This window comes from Thermothielavioides terrestris, chromosome 1 (genome assembly GCF_000226115.1).
Source record: "Thermothielavioides terrestris NRRL 8126 chromosome 1, complete sequence".
Lineage (NCBI taxonomy): Eukaryota > Fungi > Ascomycota > Sordariomycetes > Sordariales > Chaetomiaceae > Thermothielavioides > Thermothielavioides terrestris.
In genome coordinates this window covers 6922575-6946517 of record NC_016457.1, presented here as the reverse complement: position 1 = coordinate 6946517, position 23943 = coordinate 6922575, and the positions used below count along the sequence as shown (strand labels likewise).

At 58.2% G+C, this 23943-nt stretch overlaps 6 protein-coding genes across 6 annotated transcripts; 4 read left to right on the top strand and 2 right to left on the bottom strand.

Annotated features, from left to right (window-relative positions):
• Positions 1-3998: 3998 nt before the first annotated feature.
• Positions 3999-6249, top strand: THITE_2109671 (uncharacterized protein). The gene is made up of 2 exons (XM_003650295.1): positions 3999-4856; positions 4932-6249. Exons 1-2 carry the CDS (start codon positions 4250-4252, stop codon positions 6227-6229), a joined length of 1905 nt encoding a protein of 634 aa, XP_003650343.1. The 5' UTR covers positions 3999-4249; the 3' UTR covers positions 6230-6249.
• Positions 6250-6645: 396 nt separating this feature from the next.
• On the top strand, positions 6646-9867 carry THITE_2109664 (uncharacterized protein). Its single transcript, XM_003650294.1, has 14 exons — positions 6646-7178; positions 7258-7437; positions 7514-7802; positions 7874-7965; positions 8017-8087; positions 8158-8698; positions 8761-8814; positions 8880-8898; positions 8960-9076; positions 9140-9183; positions 9248-9294; positions 9353-9482; positions 9561-9608; positions 9677-9867. Exons 1-13 carry the CDS (start codon positions 6920-6922, stop codon positions 9569-9571), a joined length of 1854 nt encoding a protein of 617 aa, XP_003650342.1. The 5' UTR covers positions 6646-6919; the 3' UTR covers positions 9572-9608; positions 9677-9867.
• Positions 9868-10730: 863 nt separating this feature from the next.
• THITE_2039562 (uncharacterized protein) lies at positions 10731-15776 on the top strand (the record flags this gene model as incomplete). The annotated part of the gene is made up of 2 exons (XM_003650293.1): positions 10731-13059; positions 13102-15776. 2 exons carry the CDS (start codon positions 10731-10733, stop codon positions 15774-15776), a joined length of 5004 nt encoding a protein of 1667 aa, XP_003650341.1.
• A 639-nt stretch (positions 15777-16415) lies between these two features.
• THITE_2109658 (uncharacterized protein) lies at positions 16416-19365 on the bottom strand. Its single transcript, XM_003650292.1, has one exon. It carries the CDS (start codon positions 18987-18989, stop codon positions 16668-16670), a length of 2322 nt encoding a protein of 773 aa, XP_003650340.1. The 5' UTR covers positions 18990-19365; the 3' UTR covers positions 16416-16667.
• Positions 19366-19599: 234 nt separating this feature from the next.
• On the top strand, positions 19600-21857 carry THITE_2109656 (uncharacterized protein). The gene is made up of 2 exons (XM_003650291.1): positions 19600-20040; positions 20103-21857. Exons 1-2 carry the CDS (start codon positions 19877-19879, stop codon positions 21553-21555), a joined length of 1617 nt encoding a protein of 538 aa, XP_003650339.1. The 5' UTR covers positions 19600-19876; the 3' UTR covers positions 21556-21857.
• Positions 21858-21923: 66 nt separating this feature from the next.
• THITE_2141973 (uncharacterized protein) lies at positions 21924-23590 on the bottom strand (the record flags this gene model as incomplete). Its single annotated transcript, XM_003650290.1, has 4 exons — positions 21924-22361; positions 22478-22917; positions 22977-23412; positions 23510-23590. 4 exons carry the CDS (start codon positions 23588-23590, stop codon positions 21924-21926), a joined length of 1395 nt encoding a protein of 464 aa, XP_003650338.1.
• Between the last annotated feature and the right edge of the window lie 353 nt (positions 23591-23943).

The following is a 23943-nucleotide window of genomic DNA, read 5'->3' as shown; positions in this document are numbered from 1 at the left end:
ATATCTAGTAGGTCCTCCTCCTTATCTTTAAATAGGTATATAGGTAGGGCGGATATACGTAAAGGCAGAATAGATATATAAGGGGTGTAGGGCAAGGGCGGTATATACATTTGATGGACGTATAAGATGTCCTCTATAGAGGAGGATAGGCGTTGTCTATAGTATAGGTCGTAGAGGGACATATATATATAAGGTAAGTAGTGGGGGTAGGACCTCTAAGGGGTATAGATAAACGAGAGGGAGGTAAATATAATAATATACTCTATAAAGCGCGAATTTGTCTTAAGGACAGTTGCTTAGGACTATACTATAGTGTAGATAGCTTTCGCGATACGTCGATTCTCCTACTAGGAGGAATTGAGATATTGCGCTATATACTCGACAAGGCGACTATAGTACTATATAGCGAGATTGTCCTAAGAAGCCTAGTATAGAACTAAGGCTCTTTACTAGCTTAGGGTCGAAGGCGTAGAGGAGGTAACTAGGGGTATATTAGAGGCAAAGGCGAAGCGTACTAGAGATTAATATATAAAGGCTATACTAATTACGCTATAGAAACTATATATAAAAGCAATAAATAGCGCCTTTAAGATAATGTAGTAGGTTAGCTCGGTTTTAGTTTTCTTATAAATAGGCTCTATAATAGCTTTATTATTAATATAGAATTTAATTAAATGTTTTAAGCTAGTATATAAGGAGGGGTTAGTCGCTTAGAGTATTAAATCCTAGTAGCATTTAATATATAACTTAGTATATTCTATATAGCTTTCTCTATATCCTTAGATATATTTAATAAAGTTACTATATATAAGCTACTTAATATAGTTTAGGCAGATATCCCCTTCCTCTTTAAGAAAGGTATTATCCTTATTGTCTAAGTTACTTTCAATAATATAGCTGCTAATAATATAGCGAAAGGAGTTGTTATAATTATTACAGTTCTATTTAAAACATTGTTAGCTTCTAGCTTAGGGCTAAAGTAGGTTCGACAAGGGGTAACATATATTATAGTCCTAGTTGTTATCTTCTTTAGGATAATATCCCTTTCTATTACTACTAAGCGAAGTAACTATAGTCGATATTCTAAAGGGTATAGATAAGAACGAAGTAGATAAGTTTCAAGAATATATCGCTATTATAAAGAGAATAGAAAGCTACTATAGAGGTCAGAGTAAATAGACAAGATACGTATAGGATATATATATAAAGGAAACAATAGGAAGCTAAACGTATATAAGGAGAAAGAGTTATAAAAATAAACTAGGTATATAGTAGGTTCTTATTAAGTTCTCGTCAAAGTTGAAATAGTAACGTCGTAGATATAGAATAATTATATAAAACAACAACGAATATTATTAATAGGGTATAGAACGAACGTATAACAAAAATAGTATAGGCGATATAGGCGTTGCTATATATAAGAAGGTTGAGAAATAGGTATAAAATAGAGACGAGGTAGGAAGAGCCAACGTATAGAGAGGATAGAGGATAGAAATACAAAGGAGGAATAAAGGTATATAGTAGAAGTGAGAAGAAAATGTAGGGTATAAAATTCGTAGGGGAAGAGGGGGTTTTAATAGTATAAGAGGGGGCTAGGCTATATACGATCAGTAGGTACGCCTAGTACGATATAGTTGCGATATATAAATATATAAAGCGGGGAAGGGCCAATTAACGGCTTGCTAGGGCAATATAAATAAACAACTTAAGCCTAGGCAATAGAACGACTATAAGCGGCAAGGCTTTAGTAGATAACTATACTAGGCTATCCTAATAACGAAGTAGGCGCTATATAACCGAGTAATAAATACTAGCGTCTATTATAGCTAGCGCTATACTAGACCTAAACTATACTCAATATAATGTTATATATACTCTAATTCGACTATTTAACAGGGCAGGGGGGGTATATTATAGACTAGGCTATACCTAGGCTAGATATTGAAATGGTGCAAAACCTCTACACCAACCTACCCCACCACACCTAGGACTAGGCGCGCGAGATAGCTCCCAAAGGAATGCAGTGTCCCTCTGGACAGATGAAGATAGTGCGTATCGAGTGGCGGGAAGGATGTCTTCTAAGAGGAAGACACATAGCTCAGATACGTCTAGTGGGATATAGCAGGAAGACAAAAGACAATAAGAATACGGTCAGAGCTCAACAGCTCGAATGCCTATCGTCTAGACAGAGGTAGAACAACAAGAGGAGAGGCTCAGCAGCCTTCCTAGAAGAAGGAGAACCACCAACGTAGTGTCAACGAACGTGTATTGACAACTGGTTGATGCCTTGCTTAATGACGAAGAAGATGGGCTTAGTCCACTTAAATACATGTAATCAGAGGGCCAGACCCCCTGGCAACGAATGCAACGCGCTAAAACAAACAGAAAAAAAAAAACTGGGTCCCCATGTCCAGGCAGTCCATCACCCCAATTCAATATATAGGGCTACGCCTAAGATCCATAGTAGCCCTAGGACAGACCTATAGCGGGCCCGCCTTACGCTCAGAATAACGTTAGTCTAAACCCACTTCGCAAGCCCCTAAAAAACTCTATACGCAGGGACCGCAGCCTATACTTCTCCTTTTTCCTTCCTTAAGGTAGTTGAATAGAACATTGTACACTTATCTGCAGACGCTATAAGGCTAGCACGTTATACGAACAACTGAAAGAAGCTAGAGCAAGCCTGTGGCCTAGGCCGATGATTAGTAAGCGCGAACGAACAGCAAAACCAACAACCCCTGACAGCAACTAGGCCACTTACTTATAGTATACTCTATATACAAGACTGTATCTATATTCCGTCGTATACGAAATACTGTATACTACACTCTAACCCTTGTTTGTTTGTTAGCTTGGTACTTAGAGTAGATCACCATCAGCATGTGCAGACTGATTGGTTGAATTGGCTAGTGTAGCTGATTTTAGTTGGTTCTGGGACAGCAGGGTGTGAAGTGCCAGAGCCAGTTAATGGAGCAGGGGGGGTAAAAAGCCAAATTCTGGTTGGCTGCAGGCCCCTGTTAAAAGTGGGACGAAGAACCAAACTAATAAACAAACAAGGGTTGGAGTGTAGTCCTCGACAGGGGATGAGGTTCTTCCTTTACCCTAGCGCCGGAACGGAGGAAGACATTGGTTATAGCTAAAGAGGTCCCGCCAAGACTAATTTCGGAGACTGCCGCTTACAAGTATTTATAATCGCTATAGGGTAGGCGGCAATCGCCACGGGGTAAGCGGGGCCACGACGATTTAGAGCAATATCAACAATGCAAAATCGCGAAGACTCGTAGCAACAACTTCACTAAACCTCAACCAAATTAAAAAAAAAAAAAGGAGGATAACCTATACTCTAACCTTGATTCGCACCCTAACCTTAACCCGAATCCTAACTAGCGGGGGGCTAGCGCCGCCCCCCGAACCCCTGGCGAACTAACCGTTTGGCGATAGTGCAAACCCCTTGGCGATAGTGCAAACGCCTTGGCGATCGGGGCTACGTAATAACGTTGTAAAAACATTGCCGACAATTGGCCGAAATTAGTCTTGGCGGGACCTCTTTAGCCATCAGCCATTCCAGGTTTCTTCACTTCGTCCTCGAGGAGCAGAATTTGGGGGCTGGGTTGAAGAGGTCGCTCACACTGTGGAGAATGAGCTATGTATACATGAGGACATCGGATCAGTGTAGCGAGCAGCGGCACCAGTGCACCGCTGCTTGAGGGCATGAATCCGAAAGGCCCTGGATGCGTCCTCTGGGACACGCCGCGGTCTTCTTAAACCATAGGTAGCCTGTGGCGGTATCCTGCGTCATGCTGTCTTGCTTCAACATAGCAAATCAAGACTGGCACAGTACAGAATACATGCCTACACAGTGGCATCCAGTCCACATCAGACCCCTGTTGAGTTCAGGTCCCCGCTAACTTAGCGGAAATGCTCCCCAGGCGGGAAAAGGGGGCCAAAAATTACCAGGCAATCAAGGAACCTGTCCGCCGTGATGATGGTAGTTATTGTCAGAAGCCAAACCAAAAGGCCCACTCCTTCGAGGCTCGTCGCCAACACTTAACCGAGTAGGCCCTTCCCGGGATTCCTCTGCAGTGGCCATTTTAGGTAGAACGGTTCCTGATGGCTTTCAAGCACACAGCTCCTCAGCAGGAGCGCTCATCTGACCAATAACATCGCGTGGCCCGGCCCGCCTGTGAACGTCCTCGGCTCGTGACCCGGCCCACACAGGCTGGAAAGCTTCACGAGAAGCTTGGGCAACATGGAGGAGGGAGCAAACCCCCCGGCAGAGGCAAATGCGCCCAAGGCCGTGAAGGATAAGAAGTGCCCCTACTGTCACCAGGCTTTCACATCCTCGTCTCTGGGCCGCCATCTCGACCTCTTCATCAGAGAGAAGAACCCCAAGGCACCCGATGGCGTGCATGACGTGGAAGCAATACGGAGAATCAGGCAAAACATTACCCGTCGGCAACCGAAGGGCTCCCTGGCTCGACGGGCCACTTTGGCTGCGGCTCCCCGGAAGAGTCCCGAGGATGCCCGGTCTCCCGCCGCAGCGTCTCCGCTGTCTCAAACGGCAACGGCCGGGCGGCCGCTGGTTCGGGACTATGGTCCGAGGATCTATCCGTTCAAGACCACCTGGGAAGCGACGGGGGTTATCAATGACATTGCGTCACCGGAGGGCAGGGTGAGCGGTGTTGTCGACGGAGATGGTGCTGACCGAGGGTTGCGCCCTGGGCAGCCTCGGCGCTTTGCCAGTCAGCAGACGCTGGAGCAGCAGCTGGATGCCCGGCAGCAGATGCAGGATGCCCAGGACACGGCACGGGCCGCCGAACTGGCCTTGCGCGAACTCCTCGGTTCACTGAGGGCTGCCAAGTAGGTTCTTATCTCGGTTGGCCCGACGGCCTCTGGAGTGATGTCCTGGCACAGTCTGCTGACATTGGCTGGCAGACAACACATCGACAACGGCTCAATGCCCTTCGACTTTGATCCCTTCTCGCTAGACTTTCCGGCGCTGACACTGCAGTGCCTAGACCCTCCGCCAACGCTCTTCGCCTCCACCCAGCATGCCACACCTACTTCTTGGTCAATCCTCCCTCCAGGGCGGAGCCAGTTGGAAGCCTTGCACGCTTATTTTCGCGAGGAGTTCAGGAAGTGGAAGATAGCCTGTACGGGGGCCACCACAGCCGTCATCGAGGAATTGACCTATCCGCCGCCCTTGCACCCCGGCAGGACCGACATCAAGGCCGAGGTGCTCAAGGCGGAGAAGACAGCGGAGAAGATGGAAAAGCACGTGTACGACCACCTCGAGGCTACCTACTCCATCTGGAATGGGCTCGCGCCGGAGCAGCGCGAACAACTTTGGAGACTGGAGCTGGCGCGAGGCGTCGGCAGGAAGCAAAAGGAGGTGGAGAAGCTGAAACAAGTGCAGCACTTTCTCAGCCAAGAGAATGCGAGTCTGAAGATGCAGGTCGAACAATTAACTCGTCTGCAGCAGCCGCGGGAGTTCAAGATTGCGCCACCCTCGACCGTTTATTTCGACGAGAAACTGGTGGCCCACGTGCTGGAGCAAGGGGTGTCGAGAAGCAGGAAGGATTCTGTAGGTTTTGACATCGCCGACCGTCACTCAGACCTGGGCACCCTCGTCTCGTCGGTCATCGGTCGATGGAAGAATGTGGTCGTCGCGGCACGCTCGGCGAGCTCCGGGCTCAAGACACAACTGCGGTTGAACACCGGGGTCACGGGGGAGTCGAGTCCGGGAAGCTCCACCGGGGACGCGTCTTCACAGTTACCAAGGGAGTCTGGGCAGTCACAGCCACCCTCATCGGGCCGCCCGAATCGTCCAGCCCAATACCCGGCGTACACAGGCGCCTCTCGGACAAACTATGCTGCTTCGGCCGCCTCAACAACGACCTCGCTCACGCCGCAAACAACAACGGCGCCGGCAGTCCCCAGAGAAGGGGCTTCAATAACCCCCCACGCAGAGGAAGAAGACAAGGACGAGGAGATGAGCGACCAAGAGGCAGGGCCAGGGTCAGATGCTGAGGCTGGTGCACACGCCGAGGGCAACGCGGCCAGGGATAACGAAACCGACACAGACGGGGACGCCGATATGGAGGACGGTCTTGGCGGCTATCCTGATGCTCGGTTCCAGGCCTACCAGAGGCAGCGGCAGAATCCACGTTTGACTGACCCGGTGTCAGCGCCGCAGCTGGGGAGACTCGAAGTTGCCCGGTCACGATAGCACATGGGAGGGGGCCGGAGGTGCACTGCGGCGCGGTTGCTAGTCTGGTGGTAAAGGCGTACGCCAGTCGACCAGGACCAGGACCAGGACAAGGGCCAGGGCGAGAGGATGCAACCGGGCGCAGAGCTGGGCGTAATGAACCTGAAACATACACATCACGGCATTGTTGGCACAACTAATCCGGATTCTGTGTATAAGTCGGATTGGGTGATAGGCTGGCTTTCGGGAAGAGGCAAGGGAAACCAACATACATACAAGTATATAGCGATGTCTTCCGAATTATGTATGATGCAGCGTTGCATGTATGTGCTCCTTTACAACAAGCCGTAGCTGTTTGAGCTTGCTGATTCGAGGGACTCTTCGATACATCAGCAGCAGCCGATTGCCCTCAAGTTGTACTTGGCATGCCTCTCAGGGGTCGCAGAAACACAAAAACCTGGGGTTAGGGTTATGAACGCACATCGAGGATTCCTTAACCCCACCTCTAAGTTGTCTCAGGGGAGGTTTGACAGTGTGAGTCAGAGAATGCCAAAAACCATCGTCTCAAATAAATACCCCGCTGTGGGGTTATTTCACAATTGAGTTGCCGTCTCTGCGCCCAAAAACCTAGACTCGCACACACACGACAGGCAAACAGACGGCCACCTCCGTTTCCTTTGTTTGCTTCTGTTTTCTAGCGCAGCCGCAACCATGGCTGATTCGACCACCGCCGCGCCTCCGACCGATGAGGTCGCCAACCTCCACTTGGACGAGGTCACGGGCGAGCGCGTGTCCAAGACGGAACTGAAGAAGCGCCAGAAGCAGCGTCAGAAGGAGGCCGAGAAGGCGGCCAAGGCTGCCGCTGCTCCGCCCAAGGCCACGACCAAGCCGAAGAACGCGTCCGGGGAGGAGGAGAAGGATCTCAATCCGAACCAGTACTACGAGATCCGGACCCGGCACGTCCACGAGCGTACGCCAATTGCGACTTCCACTCCACTGGGTTGGTGGCAGAGCGATGCAAGAGGAACTGACTCGGATCCCCTCTACAGTTCTCAAGAATCCCGAGACCAACCCGTACCCGCACAAGTTCCATGTCACGTACGACGACTCCAAGTTCTTCGAGGAGTTCGGCCACCTCAAGTCGGGCGAGACGGCCGAGGACAAGGAGATCCGGATCGCCGGGCGCATCTACAACAAGCGCGCGAGCGGGTCGAAGCTGATTTTCTACGGTAAATCACCCCCTTCGTTCTCTCCCCAGATGCAAAAAAGCCTGTCTGTCCTGCTCACCACGAGAGAACGGCGCAGACATCCGCACGTCGGCCGACACGGTCAGCATCGGCACGCAGCTGCAGGTGGTGTGCCAGGCGCAGCTGGTCAAGGAGGGCGGCACGCCGTTCGAGAAGCAGCACGAGAACATCCGGCGCGGCGACATCATCGGCATCGTCGGCTATCCCGGCCGCACGAATCCCAAGAACCGCCTGGCCGAGGGCAAGGAGGGCGAGCTGTCCGTCTTCGCGACCGAGGTCGTGCTGCTCAGCCCGTGCTTGCACATGCTGCCCAGCGTGCGCTTCCCGTTTGCGGATAGCGAGCAGAGGTGGGCTTTGTGCAACCTTGTCTGTGAGGCGCGGGGGAAGAGTGGCAGATACTGACGGGTGCTTCCTTCAGAGCTCGTATGAGGTATCTCGACATGTTGTGGAACGATCGGACCCGTCAGGTGCTGTGGCAGCGCAGCCGAATGGTTCGCTTCATCCGTGATTGTTAGTCTGGGAACTTTTTGCGGATATTCCGATCGGGGCTAACGGATTCAGTTTTCCACGAGCGGCGTTTCATTGAGGTTGAGACTCCGATGATGCATGCCATTGCGGGCGGCGCGACTGCTGTAAGTGCTTTCTTAGGTCTCGACCGGCGACGTCCATACCGAGTGAAGCATGTTGTTTGACCGTTTTCAGCTCCCTTTCATCACGCACCACAATGACCTCGACATCGACATGTACATGAGAATCGCCCCCGAGCTGTTCCTCAAGAAGATGATCGTCGGCCAGTTCGGCAAGGTGTTCGAGCTCGGCAAGAACTTCCGCAACGAGAGCATCGACCTCACGCACAACCCCGAGTTCACGTCATGCGAGTTCTACTGGGCGTATGCAGACGTCTACGACGTCATGGCGCTCACCGAGGAGCTGGTTTCTTCGCTGGTCAAGGAGCTCACCGGCTCGTACAAGACGACCTTCACCACGCAGCACGGTGAGACGTACGAGGTGAACTGGGAGGCGCCGTGGCGGAGGGTCGAGATGATCCCCGAGCTCGAGAAGGCCACGGGCGAGAAGTTCCCTCCGTTCGAGGAGCTGCACACGGAGGAGACAAACCAGTTCCTGCAGAGGGTCTGCAAGAAGATGGGCGTCGAGTGCCCGCCGCCGCTCACCAACGCGCGCATGATCGACAAGCTCACGGGCGAGTTCATCGAGAGCACCTGCATCAACCCGACCTTCATTGGTGAGTGCCGCTGGAGACGGAGTGTCAGTTAGAACGAGCCTGTTTGCTGACATGAGGCCCAGTGGAGCACCCGCAGATGATGAGTCCGCTTGCCAAGTATCACCGGTCCAAGAAGGGTATGTGACCATGGCACCTGTTCTTCCAAAGTAGGACAGCCTTGGCTAATCCTTGCTCTTGGCAGGTCTCTGTGAGCGATTCGAGTACGTTTCCATGTAGCCCTCGCATGCGGCGCGTGTGGGCAGGTCACTCACTGCTTGACAGGGCGTTTGCCTGCAAGAAGGAAATTGCGAACGCGTACACCGAGTTGAACAACCCGTTCGACCAGAGACTGCGCTTTGAGGAGCAGGCGCGTCAGAAGGCGCAGGGCGATGACGAAGCGTGCGTTCTCGGTAGTTTCCCCCGCACCATGACCAAGCAGAGCTGACTAGCCTTTCGCCGCAGCCAAGTTGTGGACGAGAGCTTCCTGAATGCGCTCGAGTATGGCCGTAAGTCGTCACCATCTCTGCATGCTGTTGCTGTTGTTCTATTTGCTGATTGCGCGCAATTTAGTGCCGCCCACCGGTGGCTGGGGTCTCGGCATCGACCGTCTCGCAATGGTAAGGCACACCAAGGATATCGGGGGTTGGCCGGCGTCGGGCTGACAGCGGGACGCAGTTCATTACGAACAACTACTCGATGCGGGAGGTCCTGGCCTTCCCATTCCTGCGCGAGGAGAAGCAGGCTCCCAAGGAGAAGTTTGCGGCGGAGCTGGTCGACGTCCAGCCGCTTCCCGAGGAGGGCATTCGTAAGTTCATGCTATTGTTGCATTCTGTACTGTGTGTCGCTGGGTGTTCAGGCCTCGCTGACTTTGTGTCGTTTGCAGCGCACAAATAGATGAGGATACCATAGATAGATAGCTGTGAAAAAAGGCGTAAGTTAGATGAATGTCTCTGCCTCTTGTTTATGATTTGCTCGTGCTTGCTGTTGTCCAGCGTTGAGATTCCCCCCGAGTGAGAAGGATGATGCGATCGATGTCTCGTTTCCCATCCTGCCCCTGTTGGAAGCTACGGTGGGCTACAGTGGAGAATGGGGATCTAAGGCCACCGTTGGCTGGTTCGGGCAGCCAACCTAGCAATCATCCCACCAACCTACCGGGCAGTCAATCAATTCAAGCCTTCAGCCACTCTTCTTCACCCCTTGTTTATCTCGTTCCCAATCCGGACAGGCGACATGTGTGGCTTTCTGGGATGACGCGGCCCCTCCCGAGAATTGATTGCACTTTGCCAAGAAGAGCCGCTTCACACGTGGTTGCAGACACCTCGGCTGTAAGCAAGGGACCGACCGGGGCCGGACCCGGGGCAATTCCAGCGCGGCATTCGGCGCCTCGAAACACCGAGACCGGGGAATTTTCATAGTGTACACCACACCGGCAGGCTAACCTTTTACGTATGTACTGTACAGTACGGAATAATTACGAGGGATCAACTGCATTCAGTGCGCAACTGTGTTGTGTAAGGGGAGGGGGAGAGGGGGATGAGCGTATTCCGTACACTACGCTAGCTGACTTTAGTTAACGTTACTCCGTGGCCCACGGCCAAGAGCCTGGTCGCCGGATCGCTCGCGAAGAAGCGCAGAAGCTGAGCGGACGAAACCAACGGTCGGTGGCTGAGCCTCGCAAAATACGTAACACACTTCTGTATGGAGTCGGCGGGAGTTAATAACCCATTGAACCTTCCCTAACTTGACCCAAGCATTTCAGACCGTCAATTCTTGGCGCCGAATATTACTTTGTGCTGGAGAGTTAGCCAGGATGACCGTCTCGTGAGGAGGCCAGTCGGCAAGTTGGCCGGATTACGGAGAGGACAGCCCAAGACGCTCGTTTTTACATATTTTTATTAATTTCAGCGCCAATTATTGCCGCCTCCGTGAGTGGCACCGCGGCTAATCCCGACGCCATCCCGACGACTGCTGGCACGCCCGCGACGCCGATCTCACCGAAAACGGGGAAGAGCCGAGAACGAGCGGAACGGGCGGGCGCCGACCGGCTAGGGCGATGGCGCTCCTGCGGCAGACATGGACGCTGGCGCGGAAGAACTGGCTCATCGTGGCCGGGCGCCACAGCTTCGCGACCGTCGTCCGGGCGTTCGTGCTGCCCATCGTGGTGACGGCCCTCCTCAGCTTCGCCAAGAACTTTTTCATGCCCGTGGCCCGGTATGGCATCAGCCCGGCGCACCCGATCCGCTCGCTGCCCGATGCGCTCGCCGTGGCCGCCGGCTCCGGCCGCCACACGGTCGTGTTTGTGAACAGCGGCTTCACGGGCGGCGACATTGAGCGCGTCATCGACGAGCTGGCCGGCGTGGTGAGGGACTCCGGCACGGGCGCCAACGCGACGGTGCTGGCGAGCGACGTCGACGTGCCGGACATTTGCCATGCCTCGCTGCGCGGCGTCACCCCTTGCTACGGCGCCGTCATCTTCCACGGCTCGCCGACCGAGGGCGGGGGCGGCTTGTGGAATTACACCCTGCGCGCCGACAGCGCGCTGGGCGCCGGACGCATCAACGTTGATATCAGCACCAACGACGGCCAGATCTACATGCTGCCTCTCCAGCACGCCGTCGACGCGGCCATCTCCCGCCGGAACAACGGCTCCGACGGCGCGGTGCCGCTGTCCGCCGAGATCGACGAGTACCCCTTCACCTCGCTCACCCCGCAGGAGTACGCCGACAAGGTCCGCATCAACTACCAGGCCATGATCATGAACGCCCTGGGCGTCGTCTTCATCGCCTCCATCATCGGCGTGGTCTACCACATGGCCGGCTTCATCGCCACCGAGCGCGAGACGGGCATGTCGACCCTGATCGAGGCCATGATGGCTACCCAGAGCACCTGGCAGCCGCAGGCGGCCCGTCTCCTGTCGTACCACCTGTCCTTCTCGCTGCTGTACCTGCCCGGCTGGCTCGTCTCGGCCGTGATCCTGCGGTACGGCGTGTTCGCCCACACGAGCGCCGCCGTGGTCTTGTTCTACTTCATCCTCTGCGGCCTGGCGCTGGGCTCCATGGCCATCCTGGGCGCCGCCTTCTTCAAGAAGTCGCAGCTGAGCGGCGTGGCCGTCACGATCATCTACATCCTGCTCGCCATCATCGCCCAGACCATCAGCTGGCCGCGGACATCGACCGTCGTCGCGCTGAGCCTCCTGTTCGCGCCGTGCAACTTCACCTACTTTATCTCGCTGCTCGCGCGCTGGGAGCAGCAGGAGTGGCCGACCGACCTCCTCCAATCGCCGCCCAACAGCCCGTGGAGCCTCCCCGGCGTCGTGTTCTTCGTCTTCCTCGGTGCGCAGACCATCGTCTACCCGATCCTCGGAGCCCTGGTGGAGAGGTGGCTGCACGGCACGACCTCGAGCGGGCGCAACATCGTCGTGGGCGAAGACCGCGGCGATCTCGAGCCGGACTGCGCCGTGCAGCTCGAGGAGTTCACTAAAGTCTACAAGCCGGGCCTCCTCCGGCGCATGTTCGCCTTCATCTCCGCGCCGAAGGAGCCCGTGGTAGCCGTCAACAAGCTCACGCTGAGCGCGCGGCGCGGGCAGATCCTCGCGCTGCTCGGCGCCAACGGCAGCGGCAAGAGCACGACGCTCGACACCATCGCGGGCATCAACAAGGCCACCAGCGGCCGCATCACCATCGACGGCACCGGCGGCCTGGGCATCGCGCCGCAGAAGAACGTGCTGTGGGACGAGCTGACCGTGTTCGAGCACATCCGCATCTTCAACAAGCTCAAGTCGCCGCGCCAGCAGGCCACCGCGGCCGAGATCCACGAGCTGATCGCCGCCGTCGACCTCGCGCAGAAGACGAAAGCCCAGTCGCGCACGCTGTCGGGCGGCCAGAAGCGCAAGCTGCAGCTCGGCATGATGCTGACGGGCGGCAGCGCCGTGTGCTGCGTCGACGAGGTGTCGTCCGGGCTCGACCCGCTCAGCCGGCGCAAGATCTGGGACATCCTGCTCGCCGAGCGCGGCCGCCGCACCATGATCCTGACCACCCACTTCCTCGACGAGGCCGACCTGCTGGCCGACTACATCGCCGTCATGTCCCGCGGCACCCTGCGCGCCCAGGGCTCGTCCGTCGAGCTCAAGGACCGCCTCGGCGGCGGCTACCGCATCCACGTCAACAGCGCGAAGAAGCTGATCCCGCTCCTGCCCGAGGTCGAGGGCGTCAGGAAGAAGGTCACGCCGCAAGAGGCCGCCTACGTGGCGCCGTCGTCGGCCATGGCCGCCAAGGTGATCCGGGAGCTGGAGGCGGCCGGCATCACCGACTATCGGTTCTCGGGGCCGACCATCGAGGACGTGTTCCTGCAGCTTGCGGAGGAGGTGCGCGCGGAAGAGGGCGGTGATAGCGGTGTGGAAGGGGAAGGGGAAGGGGAAGGGGAAGGGGACCACCCGTCGCGTGGTGGGGTCCTCAGCTCGGCCGATGAGAAGTCGTCCGAGAAGGCCGCCGAGGTCGGCGAGGCCGAGAAGGGCCTCGAGCTCATGTCGGGCCGGCCGATCGGGTTCTGGCAGCAAGCCTGGGTGCTGTTCCTCAAGCGCTGGGTCATCTTCCAGAACAACTGGTTCCCGTCTTTGGCCGCGTTCGCAATTCCCGTCATCGCCTCCGGCCTGGTGATGCTGTTCGTCAAGAACCAGAAGGCCTTGGGTTGCTCCCCGTCCGACCAGCTGTCGCAGAGGACGGCCGTCAACATATTCGACAGCAGCTTCCATCTGCACCTAGTCGGTGGGCCGCCTGACAAGTTCTCGCAGTCGAACCTGGCCCGCCTCTTTGCGCCCATCTACCTCAGCAGCCTGGCCAGCTCGGGCGGCAACGGCACCGCCGACCTGGCGGCCAGGGACCTCACCAACCCAGCCGACTTCTTGAAGAACCTGACCCTCGTCAACTCGTACGACGAGTTCAACAGCGCCGTGGTGCAGTACCGCAAGAACATCACGCCCGCGGGCATCTGGCTCGGCGACGACCACTCCCTGCCGACGGTCGTCTACAAGGGCGACGGCGCCGAGATCATCGACGCCTGGTTCGGCGGCTGGGTCATGGACATGCTGCTGACCAACAGCACCATCGCGTCGACCTACATCTTCTTCGACACGCCGTTCGTCCCCGACATGGGCAACTCGCTGCAGCTGCTGGTGTACGTGGGGCTCGCCCTCTGCGCCGCCCCGGCCTTCTTCTCGCTGTACCCCAACCTGGAGCGGCGCCGCAACGTCCGCGGCCTGCAGTACTCCAACGGCGTCAAGCCGCTGCCGCTGTGGCTGGCCTACACGGCCTTCGACTTCGCCATCGTGCTGGCAGGCGCCGTCATCAGCATCGCCCTCTTCGCCGGCCTCGCGCCCGACCTGTGGTACCACCTCGGCTACGTCTTCCTGGTCTTCATCCTGCACGGCCTGGCGTCCATCCTCCTGGCGTACAACGTCTCGCTGTTCAGCGCCAACCAGCTGTCGGCGTATGCCTTCTCGGCCGCCGGCCAGGTCGTCACCCTGCTGATCTATCTGATCGGCTACATGTGCGTCATCACGTACGCGCCCGTCGACCGCATCGACAACCTGATCCTGATCGTGCACTTTGCCCTCTCGGTGCTGGCCCCGATCACGTCGGTCATCCGAAGCCTGTTCGTCGCCCTCAACCTCTTCTCGACCTCCTGCGACGGCCACCAGCTCTCGTCCAACCCCGGCAGCCTGGTGCATTACGGCGGGCCCATCCTCTACCTCATCGTCCAGACCATTTTGCTCTTCTTGCTGCTGGTCTGGGCCGACGGCGGCAGCGCGGGCACCTCATTCTGGCGCATCTTCAAGCGCACCGCCGCTGCCCCTTCCTCCCCCGCCGCCCTCGACAGCGAGCGCGCGGCCATCTCGGACGAAGAAGTCGCCAACGAAGTCGTGCGCGTCAAGTCCTCCGCCACGGACCCGGCCGCCGCCACCACCACCGCTCCCACCGACGGCCTCCGCGTCATCAACCTGACCAAGACCTTCGGCAGCAATACCGCCGTCGACAACGTCACCTTCGGCGTCCCGCACGGCGAGGTCTTCGCCCTGCTCGGCCCCAACGGCGCCGGCAAGTCCACCACCATCAGCCTCATCCGCGGCGACCTCAAGCCGTCCCCGCCGACGGGCGACATCCTGGTCGAGTCGGCCTCGGTGACGCGGCAGCTGGCGCTCGCGCGCTCGCACCTGGGCGTGTGCCCGCAGTTCGACGCGATCGACCAGATGACGGTGGCGGCGCACCTGGCCTTCTACGCGCGGGTGCGGGGCATCCCGGCGCGCGACGCGCCGCACAACATCGCGGCCGTCCTGCGCGCCGTCGGCCTGGGCGGCCTGCGCCACCGCCAGGCGGCCGCGCTGTCGGGCGGCAACAAGCGCAAGCTCTCGCTGGCCATCGCCCTCATGGGCAACCCGTCCGTGCTGCTGCTCGACGAGCCCTCCTCGGGCCTCGACGCCGCCGCCAAGCGCGTCATGTGGCGCACCCTCGCCCGCACCGCCGCCCCGGGCCGCTCCCTGCTCCTGACCACCCACAGCATGGAGGAGGCCGACGCCCTCGCCGGCCGCGCCGGCATCCTCGCCCGCCGCATGCTGGTCATGGGCCCCGTCGACCACCTCCGCGCCCGCTTCGGCGGCCGCCTGCACGTCCACCTCGTCTGCCGCGGCGCGCCCCGCACCCCGGACGCCGACGTCCAGCGCATCCGCGCATGGGTCCGGGCCCGCTTCCCCGCTGCCGAGGTCGAGGAGCGCACGTACCACGGCCAGATGCGCTTCAGCCTGCCCGTCGCTGCGGTGGTGACCCCCGGCGCCGCCGGCAGCGGTGGTGGTAATGACAGTAGTGGCGGCGATGAGATCACGTCCTCGCCATCGCCCTCTTTGTCAGCGGCGCCATCCGCGGGGTCGGCGATCGGCAGGCTGGTCGTGGTGCTGGAGGAGGTCCGCGCCGAGCTTGGGATTGAGCATTTCAGCGTTAGCCCGACCACGCTGGACCAGGTGTTCTTGACCGTTGTCGGGCAACATAATGTTCGCGAGGAGGGGTACGAGAATAAGGAGGCGAAGAGGAGTTGGTGGCGGTTGTGGTAGATGCGCCTAGACGGTCCTTTTTTTCTCTTTCTTTTCTTTTCTTTCTTTTTTTTTTTTTTTTTTTTTTTTTTTTTTTTGGAAAGGGGAAAAAAAGGTGGCGGGTTGTTTGTTTTGCGTGGCGTGGCAATGAGCGTGCATCATCATCGTTTTGGATGAAAGGGGTGAGAAGGGGGCAGACTACCCTGACGGGCGATTTCCTTCCTGTTTATGTGTCTCTTTGAGCTGTGTCTATACTATCTTGTCCACATGTCTGAGCATATAGCGCTGTTTATGCTTTTAGAGTTGCTGCAAAGGGGACGCGTTGAGGGTTGTCGAAGAGCGAAGAACGGAAGGGCGGATGTGAAGCCCCGTCGGCTGGTGTCTATATCTTGTTTCATATCCAGCTAGTTATCTACCTGAATCATACACATGATAGATGGTGCGGGCTCTGGATGCTCGATTCGCCCATCCAATTCTCGGGTTGACTGATGGGTGGGTGGACAGGTCTTGATGATGATACCGGCCTTGTCTGGCTAAGTGCCTTGGGCACCACTTTTGCTCCCTTTCTCTTCTATCCTTACCTTTCCGTCCTTTCCGGTTTGTTGCTTCTGCTTTTTCTGCCTTGTCCCGTGCATCGCTCCTTTTTTCTGTCCTTTCCGCCAAGAAAGAAAAGTAAACTAGAGAGACAGAGCGTATTCAGGATGTAGTGAAGGTTAGGTAAACAGCTTGTATCCAACTCCGCTTCTCTACCGACGGAGTAGCCCAATTGTGATTATTCCGGCTTTGTAGCATCCCGATATTCCCTCATGTACCCAACGTGCCGTACCAGCCGGCCCGCACCGAACGCCTATTGCAACGCAGAACACATGTTTGCTCTCCTCTCTCCCCTGCCCCCTCCCCCTAATCGCAGACCTATCCAGCCGACCCCTCCTCCCTGCCAGCCCTCTCCGCCTCGGCCCTCAACTCCTCGGCCAACCTCGCAATCAGCCGCTCCAGAATCCACTCGGCCTCCTCCTGCGAGCCCATCAGCGGGCTCCTACTCCCGACCCAGCTCCAGGGAAGCGGATGCGACTCCTCCTCTCCCTTTCCCTCGCCCCGACCCTCTCCCCCGCCTCCTCCGTTACCACCACCACCATCACCATTAGCAGCAGCAGCAGCAGTACCACCCGGTAGCTCCCCACCAGCCTTCCTCCGCGACCCCGCAACCAGGCGGTCCCGCTCCCGCTCCCTGTCCCGATCCCGCTCCCGGTCGCGCTTCCCGTGGTGGACGTGCGGGTTCGGCCTGCGGTGGCGCTCGGCGTCGGCCTCGTCCTCGCCCATCAGGCGCAGGTACCAGGCCCACTCGTGGAAGGTGTACTTGCGGGGCGGGCGGTGGCGCAGGTGCTGGGCGACGCGGCGGATCTCGTCGACCAGCACGACGCGGTACTCGTGCCGAGAGGTCGGGATCGGGGGAAGGTGCCGGCGGGGGAAGGACTGTGCGTGGTGGAGGTGGTGGAAGTGGTGGAAGTGGGGGTTGTTGCTGTTGTTGGATAGGGATGTTCTCGATCTTGCGAGGTGGGATGATGATGACGGCCGGGTGGGGGTCGAAGGCGTGGAGAAGGTGATGTGGTTGTTGGATGATGATGGATTAGGGCCCGGGCTGGGCTTGCGGCTGCGCCGGGAAGTGTAGGTCTCTTCGGCGGCGTTGGCCTCGATTTGCTGCGAGTGGTCTTCGTCGTATTGGTCGCGCTCGGCGCGTTTCTGTTTGGTTCGAGACGAGTCAGCGCTTTCGGCCTCGAGGTCGGCTTCGTCCTGCTGCATGGTTTCCTGGGCGTCGTCGTCGTCCTGGTGGGCGCCGTTGGCGCCATTGGTGACGTTCGGTTTTAGACGCTGGGACTGACCGAGGAAGCCAGGGGGATCGTCTTCGATGTCTTCTTCGAACAAGATGCCGCACGACAGCGTCCGCAGCAGCCGCTTGAGATCCCTCCTGAACCCCAGCTCGCCGGGGAGGATGGTCACTGTGGCGATTTGGTCGGTGGCGTCACGGATCGCTTTGACGACGGTATCCCCGGCGTTGGAGATCAGCACGGTCGTGGTCGGCAGCGCGAGCAGGGCCCAGAAGACCCAGAAGGACTTGCCCGCGTTGGACACAGGGGTCATATCTCCGTAACCAATGGTGGTCAAGCTGACAAAGGCAAAGTAGAGCCCGTTGAAGTAGGTCCAGCCTTGGTATCTCTCTTCGCACGCTTGAAACACCCTGGCGCCGGCCAACCACAACACCAACCAGGTGCTGGTCGACACACCCATGGCAACCCAGCGCCGGCGGTGGGCCGCCTTTTCCTGTATCTTGCGCATCAGCTTGAACTCGCGCTCTCTCCGCTCGAACTCGGTCAGGCCCAACGTGTCGGTGCGGACGGACGTCAGGCCCAGCGGGTCGTCCCTGATGGGCACGAGGATGTCGTCAGTCCCCTTCCGCGTCATGTGGCGCAGCGTCCTGCGGCGGCTCTTTTCCACCATTCGCGCACCGAGACGCCGTTTGCCGCGGTCGAGAACGAGGCTACGAATAGAGCCGATGACGAGGCCGAGGCTGACAATGCCGATCAGCGAATAGGGCATGAGCAGCGCACGTCCGAGGGTCGTGTTGGCGTAGAAGTCACCGAAGCCGACGGTGAACAGGGTCACGGCGGCCCAGTACACGGCATCGAGGTATGTCCAGCCCTCGATTTTGCCGAACACCAGAGCGCCGACGAGCAGGTACATAAGGAACATGATGGTCTGCATCATCAGGGTCCGCTGGCTCGGCGTGAGCATGAACTCCTTCCGATAGTGGCCGGTCTGGGCGCCCATGTAGGTGACAACCATGAGAGAGGCGACCAGGAAGTAGAGGACGGCCGAGTAGATGGCGTAGTAGAAGGCCTGTGACCAGATGAAGTCGTCGGCCGGCTGCATGACCAGCGGCCCCGCGGCGGTGGCGGTGAGGGCGACCAGGGCGAGGGACGAGATGTACCAGCCGACGATGGTGATGGGCTGCGCAATGGAGAAGCTGAGCCTACGGGCCATGTTCAGGAGCAGGGCCATGTTGGCAAGAAGGGCGACGGCCAGCTGGACGGCGTTGATCGCGGTCAGCCAGGGAGGGTCCCGGACGAAGGGGGCCGAGTCCACACTGGCGCCGGGCGGGTAGCTCTGCCGCCACGGCTTCACGAGCGCGCAAATGCTGAAGGCGGAGGCGACGGGCCCCAGCGTGCCGGCGATCATGGGGAAGGCCGACGACGCGAACCACCAGCGGCTGGCAGGGGGGTCAGCGACTGACACGGAGAGAGGGAGACAGAGCGTATTATGCCCGGAACTTACCTGGGGTCCAGATGGGCCCAGTCGTGCGCAGCCTGCCTGGACACATGCTCGTCGATCTCGGCGCTGGCGTCGTTCATGGCGGTTTCCTCGCCGTCGTCGTCGCACGATCGGGGCTTCGTCGTCCTCTTCCTCCAGCTGCTGCTCTTTTAAACTTCCATGCAGGCTTCCGGCGAAGGAGGAATCCATGTGCTTCTTTGGAAGTGTCTCCACTTTCCACTCCAGAGAAATGAGAGTTAGAAATGAGAGTCGACATGGAATGAAGTCGAGGAAACGCCGCCATAACCACGCACACTTGGGCGCGGGGACAGCGTAGCCGGGCGCCGAGCATAAAGCGCTTTATGACGTCGAATGGCAGGTACCTTAGGCTTGAAAGCCCCTGAACAAAGCTAACTTATTCTGGGGAGCCATCTGATCTGGCAGAGGACTGTGATTGGTTGCATCGGCACGGCACTGCAGGCAATGCCGGCCACTGCAAGTGCACTGTCGGCACGCGGTTGACTTTGGCGCGACCTCTGTCTGATTGAATTTTCTGTACTCCGTAAGCTGCAAGCTGAACTCGGCGAGTAACGAAGTATACACATGAGAGAGGATTAAACAAGCAATTTTCGAGGCATCTAACGACACACAAACAGACGGACGTCCGAGGAGTTCGGGAGTAGGCTGCAGCCACTTGATTGTCGATTTTCCCACTCGCCAGCCGTTTTGTACGCACACTGGTGTCTTGCTTGTCCCGGCTCGCTCCCAGCTGTACGGAACAACGTTACTTGCTTGCTTGTTATTGCTTGCTTGACATGTCCAGGCGCTTCTGGTCTTCAAGATCACCGGCCTGGCGCATCACTATCACCCTCACCAGATCCCCCCGGGCTCACTTGCCCCAGTGGAGGTTACTCAGCACCCAGTCCTCAGTCGAACACGTCCGCGTGCGGTGTGCATCGTCCGGCGAGATCACCGTGAGGTGAGGCTTCATCCGCTGCTGGTCCTCGTCGCAACTGTTCGTTGCTCTAACGGCCTACGCAGCCTCCACAACATCTCCAAACACGACACCAGCACCCCCCTAGTCGTCTTCATCCCTCCCTTCTCCCAGGCAGGTCCAGACTACGCCATCACCCCGCTGCCGTCATGCTTCCACGACTATCCAGTCGCCGTCATCAACTACAGGTGGCAGGCTCCCGAGGGAGATGGAGATGACCGGCCCGCGATCCCTCTCCAGTGGCCCACCCCTCTCCACGACGTCAACTTCGGCTACTCCTGGATCACGGCCAATCTCGGGTCCGCCGGCAACGGCGCTGCAGGCCCCCGTCCCGCCTACGTCTACGGCTCCTACCTCGGCGCCAGTCTCGCCGCCGGCCTGGCCCTCACAGAGTCCCACGTCCCGGCCCGCCCCCGCCCCATGACCGTGCGCGGCCTGATCGCCCACAACGGCATCTACAACTGGACCACCTTCCTCCCGGACCACCCGATCCACAGGCTCAGAACCAAGTCTAGATCCAGGGGGCGCAAACATGGGTTGTTGATTCCCTCCGCCAGCATCGACGACCGCCCCGTCGAGGAGGGTGGCATCTTCACCGAGCTGAAGCGCCAAACACCGGGCCTCTTCGCCAATCCATCCAACCTGTTCGACCCCTTCGCCTCGGCCTGCCTCTTCTTCCATTCCGCCAACCTGCACGTCCCAGAGGACTTCACCACCCCGCTCTCCGCCTCGGCCCCCTTGCTGAATCCTGACCTCACCGCCGCGATTGACGCCCTCGCCAACGGGAGACCCCCTTTCCCAAGCCCGACCAGTTCCCCATCCACCGCCTCCACCACCTCAGAAGAAGAAGCAGCAGCAGCAGCAGAAACAGAAGAAGAAGAAGAAGAAGAAACCGCCTCCACCCTCCTCTCAAAAGCCGCCCTGCTCGCAAAGCAGCTCAAGCCCCCGCGCAAGGGCTACCTCATCTTCCCGCCGCGTGACTCCACCCTGCGCCTGCCTCACGCTCTCTTCCTCTACGACCAACCTTCCCCATCCACGACGACGACGACAACAACGGGACCAGCGCCAACTCCTCCCCGAACCCGGCGCAGGGCCGGGGCCGGGGTTGCGAACCGCGCCCCGCGCAACAGCTTCCGCGCACAGGCGGCCGACCTCGCCGGGCTGATGCTGCGCAGCCTGGACATGCACGAGCTGCGGGCGCGGCGGGCCGCGCCGTGGGAGTGGGAGGGCGAGGCTGGCGGGGCGGACTGTGCTGACTGGGCTGGGGCTGACCTGGGCGGGGGCGGGGCCGGGGACGAGGAGGATGCGCGGCGGCGGGCGATGGAGAGGCGGGTGCAGAGTTTTGAGATAGCCTCCGCTGCCGCCGGCGGTGGTGGTGGTGGTGGTGGGGAGGGGAGTTTGGGAGGGCTGGGGAGGGATGGGGAGGAGGTGGTGGCTGAGTGGTTGAGGGAGAGGATCGATGAGGATTTTGGGGAGGAGGTGATGGGGGTTGATGGGTGAGGTAGAGAGATAGACAAAACGAGGGTGAAAGTGTTGGGAAGATCAGAAGTCGTGAGTGTATTGTTGTAAGATAGGGCAAAACAGCCCGGATACCCAGTTGAAGTTGCAGTCAGTCACGAGAAGGGACTTGTCAACCACCAATGTCACGTCACAATAAATGCGGATATTCTAATAAGAGCCAGCGTGTAACCATTGCATCCTTGCATCATAGCTACCAGGTGATATGAACCTTTCTCTGGCTACTAATAGATGGGCTCAAAATCCCCCCGCCCCAAGCGCCAGCCTTTCCCAGTCCCCGAACGCCTGGCGCCAGTGAAATGCTATATGATGATGATAAGGAAAAGCGAACGAGGCGCATCTGCCGTCCGTCAAAGCGCCGGAGCCGTCGAATTGGCTGTGGCTTCGAGAACCCCCCAAGCCCACACCTTGGCCGTGAGCTCGTCATACCGCGAAACGACAAAGCCGATGGCCTCGCCGAGGGCCAGGAGCCCCAGGTTCCGAAGGATCGAAGGCCGGAGCCCGTACGAACCCATGACCAGGCACGCGGTGGGGAAGACCACGAACGGCCACCAGCTCCGCGTCGTCACGCTCGAGAAAAAGGACTTGTTCATCGAGGACGCCGCGGCGGCCGTCTCCTCCAGGGAATCGAGAATGTCGTTGGTGATGTTGTTGGCTTGCTTAAGCATGGTGGAATGGTCTTCGAGCTTTGATGCCAGCGTCTCCGTTGCGGCGACCAACCGGTTCATGCCGTGCTCGAGGTTGTCCTGGCGTTGGGCGAGCGCGGCGGCCTGTTGGTTGGAGAATTCCTTTGAGAAAAGTTAGTCCTTATGGTCTTTGAAAAACAAAAGAGAAAGAAAGAACGATGGAGAAAACAAAGAAGGAAAGAGTCAAAGATGAATCAGTATCGACATGTGCAACTTACAATGTGCTGCTGGAGAGAACTAGACGAGATGACGGCCGTGTAGATGACCGACGTCAAAGCTTCCACATCATCGTTGACCCTCTGAGTCGCCTGCTGTATTGACTTCTCGTGTGCGAAGGCGAGCTGAGAGTTGCTCTCGAGGACATTGGCGACCAAGACGCCCAGCAGCTGCTGCAGGTTTTCGGCGTGCTGGAGTCCGTCGCGGACGGATTCGGAGGACTTCCTCAACGCCAGATCCAGGTCTTCCGAGAGGTAGTTTTGCACCCTGGCCAGGCCTTCGCTCAGCCGCCCGATCTGGGGCGTGAGCTGCTCGAGCTTCTCCATGGACTGACGGGCGCGCTGGTCGAGGTCATCCATCCGCTTCTGGAGCTCGGCTTCAACACCATCGGTGAGACGGGCGAGGACTCGCGTAAGGCGCTGGTACAGCAGAATGTTCTGGGCTATCGAGACCGTCAGTCGGCTCCCAGCTTTGAAAAATCAAACAATGAAGAGCACCCACCTTTCTCATTGTCGGCCCTCGCGGCCTCGCAAAAGCGCAGTGCCTTATGACGATAGCTGACCCAGGTGCTCCACGCCGCATCCGACGCCGCCAACGCCGAGAGACACAGGCCGATCTCAGCGGGGCTCACATGAAGCTGCGCTTCGCTCCGGATGGCGATCTGGCTGAGCGACGGCTCCCTGAACTTCGCACACTCACGGGGAATCGCAAACCGGCCGCGCTCCAGATCGCAGATGGCCAGGCTGGCGGCGTACGAGTCGACAAAGTCGCGCACCTGCCGGCCGCTGTCGGTGAGGATGGTTGCTTCGTCCTTGCCGTCCACCAGCTGGCAGTTGTTGACCAGGAGCCGAGCGGCCACGCGATGGCAGAGGGGCTCCGACTCAAGTTCCTGGAGCTCGCTGAGCGCGACGGCGTAGATGTTGGGCAGCCTAGAGTTCTGGAGCAGGCCGGAGGGCTTGTCTGAGTTTGCGGCCTCTGAGAGAGAGAGGAATCAGTCTGCTGTCTGCCCGACAATATCGACTCGACTCACCAACTGGGGCTCGACGCCCGCTCGGCCAAGTGAACGAGTTGATGAGCGGCACCCAGAGGGCCAGCAGAAGCAAGTAAATCTGCATGTCGGCTCCGCGTGTTGATGTGCCTTGCTAGCTGCGAGTGAGATCTTCTTGACGCAACTACGAATACCGAGGACAACCACGATCCCAGAGGAATAAGCGATGAGGAAGAAGGTCGGGATATCCTGGTATGTTGGGCGATTTGTTGGAGAGGAAGGGAAAGGAAAGGAAATGAGAAGGCGCAACCTGGGGAAGGCAGCGACTTGGTGGGAGGGGAGGCCATGATGCCAGGAAGGGAAAGAGCAAAGAGCTTGAGGTGCTGTTGTGAGATCGGACTCAACCCCTTTTTGGCGGCGACAGGTCTCGCGATGCCTGTGTCGTAGGGACAGGGGGCCCTGTTATAGGGGTGATCTGAT

Bases quoted from the DNA above. Each gene is read 5' to 3' on its own strand.
- THITE_2109671 (XM_003650295.1), top strand. From the start codon at position 4,250: ATGGAGGAGGGAGCAAACCCCCCGGCAGAGGCAAATGCGCCCAAGGCC. The intron at 4,857-4,931 runs CCAAGTAGGTTC...TGACATTGGCTG, and splicing joins CCTCGGTTCACTGAGGGCTG to GCAGACAACACATCGACAAC.
- THITE_2109664 (XM_003650294.1), top strand. From the start codon at position 6,920: ATGGCTGATTCGACCACCGCCGCGCCTCCGACCGATGAGGTCGCCAAC. The intron at 7,179-7,257 runs GTACGCCAATTG...TCCCCTCTACAG, and splicing joins GACCCGGCACGTCCACGAGC to TTCTCAAGAATCCCGAGACC. The intron at 9,295-9,352 runs GTAAGGCACACC...AGCGGGACGCAG, and splicing joins GCATCGACCGTCTCGCAATG to TTCATTACGAACAACTACTC.
- THITE_2109658 (XM_003650292.1), bottom strand. From the start codon at position 18,989: ATGATCGCCGGCACGCTGGGGCCCGTCGCCTCCGCCTTCAGCATTTGC.
- THITE_2109656 (XM_003650291.1), top strand. From the start codon at position 19,877: ATGTCCAGGCGCTTCTGGTCTTCAAGATCACCGGCCTGGCGCATCACT. The intron at 20,041-20,102 runs GTGAGGCTTCAT...CGGCCTACGCAG, and splicing joins TCCGGCGAGATCACCGTGAG to CCTCCACAACATCTCCAAAC.